The sequence below is a fragment of the Rhinopithecus bieti genome, unplaced genomic scaffold (assembly GCF_001698545.2).
Source record: "Rhinopithecus bieti isolate Rb0 unplaced genomic scaffold, ASM169854v2 scaffold_32083, whole genome shotgun sequence".
Classification (NCBI taxonomy): domain Eukaryota; kingdom Metazoa; phylum Chordata; class Mammalia; order Primates; family Cercopithecidae; genus Rhinopithecus; species Rhinopithecus bieti.
In genome coordinates this window covers 1,460,341-1,463,132 of record NW_016814096.1, presented here as the reverse complement: position 1 = coordinate 1,463,132, position 2,792 = coordinate 1,460,341, and the positions used below count along the sequence as shown (strand labels likewise).

General features: G+C 49.8%; 1 protein-coding gene across 1 annotated transcript; it reads left to right on the top strand.

Moving 5' to 3' along the window:
• Window positions 1-2,249, top strand: CUNH11orf91 (chromosome unknown C11orf91 homolog; the record flags this gene model as incomplete). The annotated part of the gene is made up of 2 exons (XM_017849673.1): window positions 1-274; window positions 2,002-2,249. Coding segments are annotated over 2 exons (360 nt in total), but the record flags the coding sequence as incomplete, so codon positions are not given.
• Window positions 2,250-2,792: the final 543 nt, after the last annotated feature.

Genomic DNA, 2,792 nt, shown 5'->3' with positions numbered 1-2,792 from the left:
CCGCCCCCGCCACCACCAGGCCTGGGTCCCCCCGGCGAGCGCCCCTGGCCCTCGTCCTGGCCCTCTGGCCTGGCCTCCATCCCCTACGAGCCTCTGCGCTTCTTCTACTCGCCGCCGCCGGGGCCTGAGGTGGCTGTCTCGCCCCTGGCCCCCCGCCCCTCGACCCCCAGGCTCGCCTCTGCCTCCCACCCCGAAGAACTGTGCGAGCTGGAGATCCGGATTAAGGAGCTGGAGCTGCTCACCATCACTGGGGACGGCTTCGACTCCCAGCGCTGTGCGTGACCTCGCCGGGGCCACCGAGCCCAGCCTTAGCCTGCCCTGGCTCCCTCCTTGGCTCCGTGCCCCGTCCCGAAATGTAGCCCTGGTTTGACTCCAGCCCCCAGTAGTCCCAGATCCAAAATCTATTCCCTAGCACCCAGACTCCCTTATCCTGGACTTCAACCGACTCCTCCCCCAACCACAGATCTGAACTTCATGAGCCCCTTAGTCCCAAACTCCATCCTGCCGCCATCCTAAACCCTTTGGGTAATCTGGACTCTGAGCCTCCACACCTGGAACTCCATCCGCCACCACCCCGTCCTGAACTTTAATCCTCCTGCTCAGTCATCCCCCTACCCTGTACTCTGGAGCTCCACCCACCACAGGCAGTCCCTAAGCTTTAATATTCGGTCTTAAACCGGGGCTCTCCATGGGGGCAAGGTGAAGTAGGTGACAGTCAGTTGGAGTATCTTAAGGAGGAGGTGGGAGTTGTGCAAGAGGCCGAAGGCCATTTCCTGGACAGCTTTGGGACACCACTTCTCAATGCTGGAGGGCAGCCCCCTGGGACTCCGTGGCCTTGGCGCCAGTAGTTCTCTCACCAGATCCTGGGCTGACATCTGGTCTTAGGTCTGAAGTCTTAGGGCTCTGGACCAGGGGAGACCAGGTGTGTTGATGTGGGCAGGATACCTTAGCCTACCAGCTGAATGACTCCTCCCTTTTGGAGGGTAAAGTTGTTAAATGCATTGTGCTCCAAGAAGGACCTATTGCAAAGTGGAACTTTCAGTAGCGGTAGGTTGTCCTGCAGACTTTGTCTTTCCCATCACTTGTTTTGGCTAAGGCTTGTACTTGACCACTGGAGGAGGGCAGATGGTTCTAAAAAGATCATTCCAACTATTGTATATAATGGCTTAAGTTGGCTTCCCCTGCCACACAGAGGAGGGAAGTATGAAATAACCTAAATCCTTAGGTCCATGTGGCCATGGAAATGGTCTTCAGTTCATCAGACACACTGTAATGCACCCTTTCTCATAGCCATGGAAGGAAAACTGTCCCTAGAAAAACTGGGCTTTGCTAAGGCCTGGATTTCTTAACTATGAATACTATGTATTCTTAGATAACTATGAATACATAGATAATACTATGTATTCATAGTTAAGAAATCATAACTGACTACATAGTTAAGAAATCCAGGGGCCGGGTGTGGTGACTGGCACCTGTAATCTCAGCACTTTTCGGGGGCCAATGCGCGCGGATCATTTGAGGTCAGGAGCTGGAGACCAGCCTGACCGACGTGGTAAAACCCTGTGTCTACTAAAATACAAAAATGAACCGGGCTTGGTGGCACGCACCTGTACTCTCATCTATTCGAGAGGATGAGGCAGGAGAATCGCTTGAACCCAGGAGGCGGAGGCTGCAGTGAACCAAGATTGTGCCACTGCACTCCAGCCTGGGCGAAAGAGCGAGACTCCCTCTCAAAAGAAGAAGAAGAAATCCAGGACTTAGCAACTCTGACTGTAAAAACACATGTAACGGGATGTGTTGCATGTACAGTCAGAACGAGTGACATGTTTTTACAGTCAGAGTTTTCGGTTTTTTGTTTTTTTTTTCTCTCCCATCTTGGATCACAAATGGGATTTTAAGTTCGAGGAAGCACCGTTGCTTACCAGGAGTTTGCTTTGGAAGTGTTAGGAAAAGCCCTTACGGCTTTTCTATTACGGCTAAGTTTGTTTTGCTCTTCTGCAGATACATTCCTGAAGGCGCTAAAAGATGAAAAGTTACAAGGACTGAAGACCAGGCAACCTGGAAAGAAGTCGGCCTCTCTCTCCTGAGGAGCTGCCCACCAGAGCTTGGGCAGCCGCCTCCTTAGGTGTTAGTGCTTAGATAATGTGTCCCATTTGTTGTCATTTCAAAGATGGTTATTTTCTGTTCTGTATTTACCGCTGTTCTTGTTGCTACCAGCATGTACTTCACATACAGTGCCCGCTTTGCGTGGTAAATCTCATGGTCTCTCCTCTCTATGTGCTGCTGAGTGAGCTCTCTCATGATGTCTAGAAGCTGCTGCCCAGCCAGCATTCAAGGTCTCCCGAGAGACCGGGGAGGGAACCCCCAACACTGTCATAGTCATGCAAACCAGAACGACAGATTATCAGGAAGGAATTGGCAGAAACCAAGAGCAGTATATATATTGGTTCTACTGCTGTGTCTCTGCTCACAAAGGTTCTTTGAGGACTGGAATAGTGGGGATTTGGTGTGTGGGAGTGTGTTTTTTTTTTTTTTTCCCAAACATATTTACTCCTTGGAAGTGTTTGGTGTTTTGATCTTGGTTTTTTTTTTTTTTTTTTCATGTTTTTTGGACCACAAACTCTCTGATAATCTTATCAAAGCCCTGGCCCTTCCTAGAAATTCATATATTCAAGAAATATTTATTGAGTGCTAATTTTGTGCCTAGGCACTTGGGATTGGGGATGGGGGAGAGACAGACAATAAATATTATAAATAAGTAAATCATAATATGGTATCATAGAAGATGACAT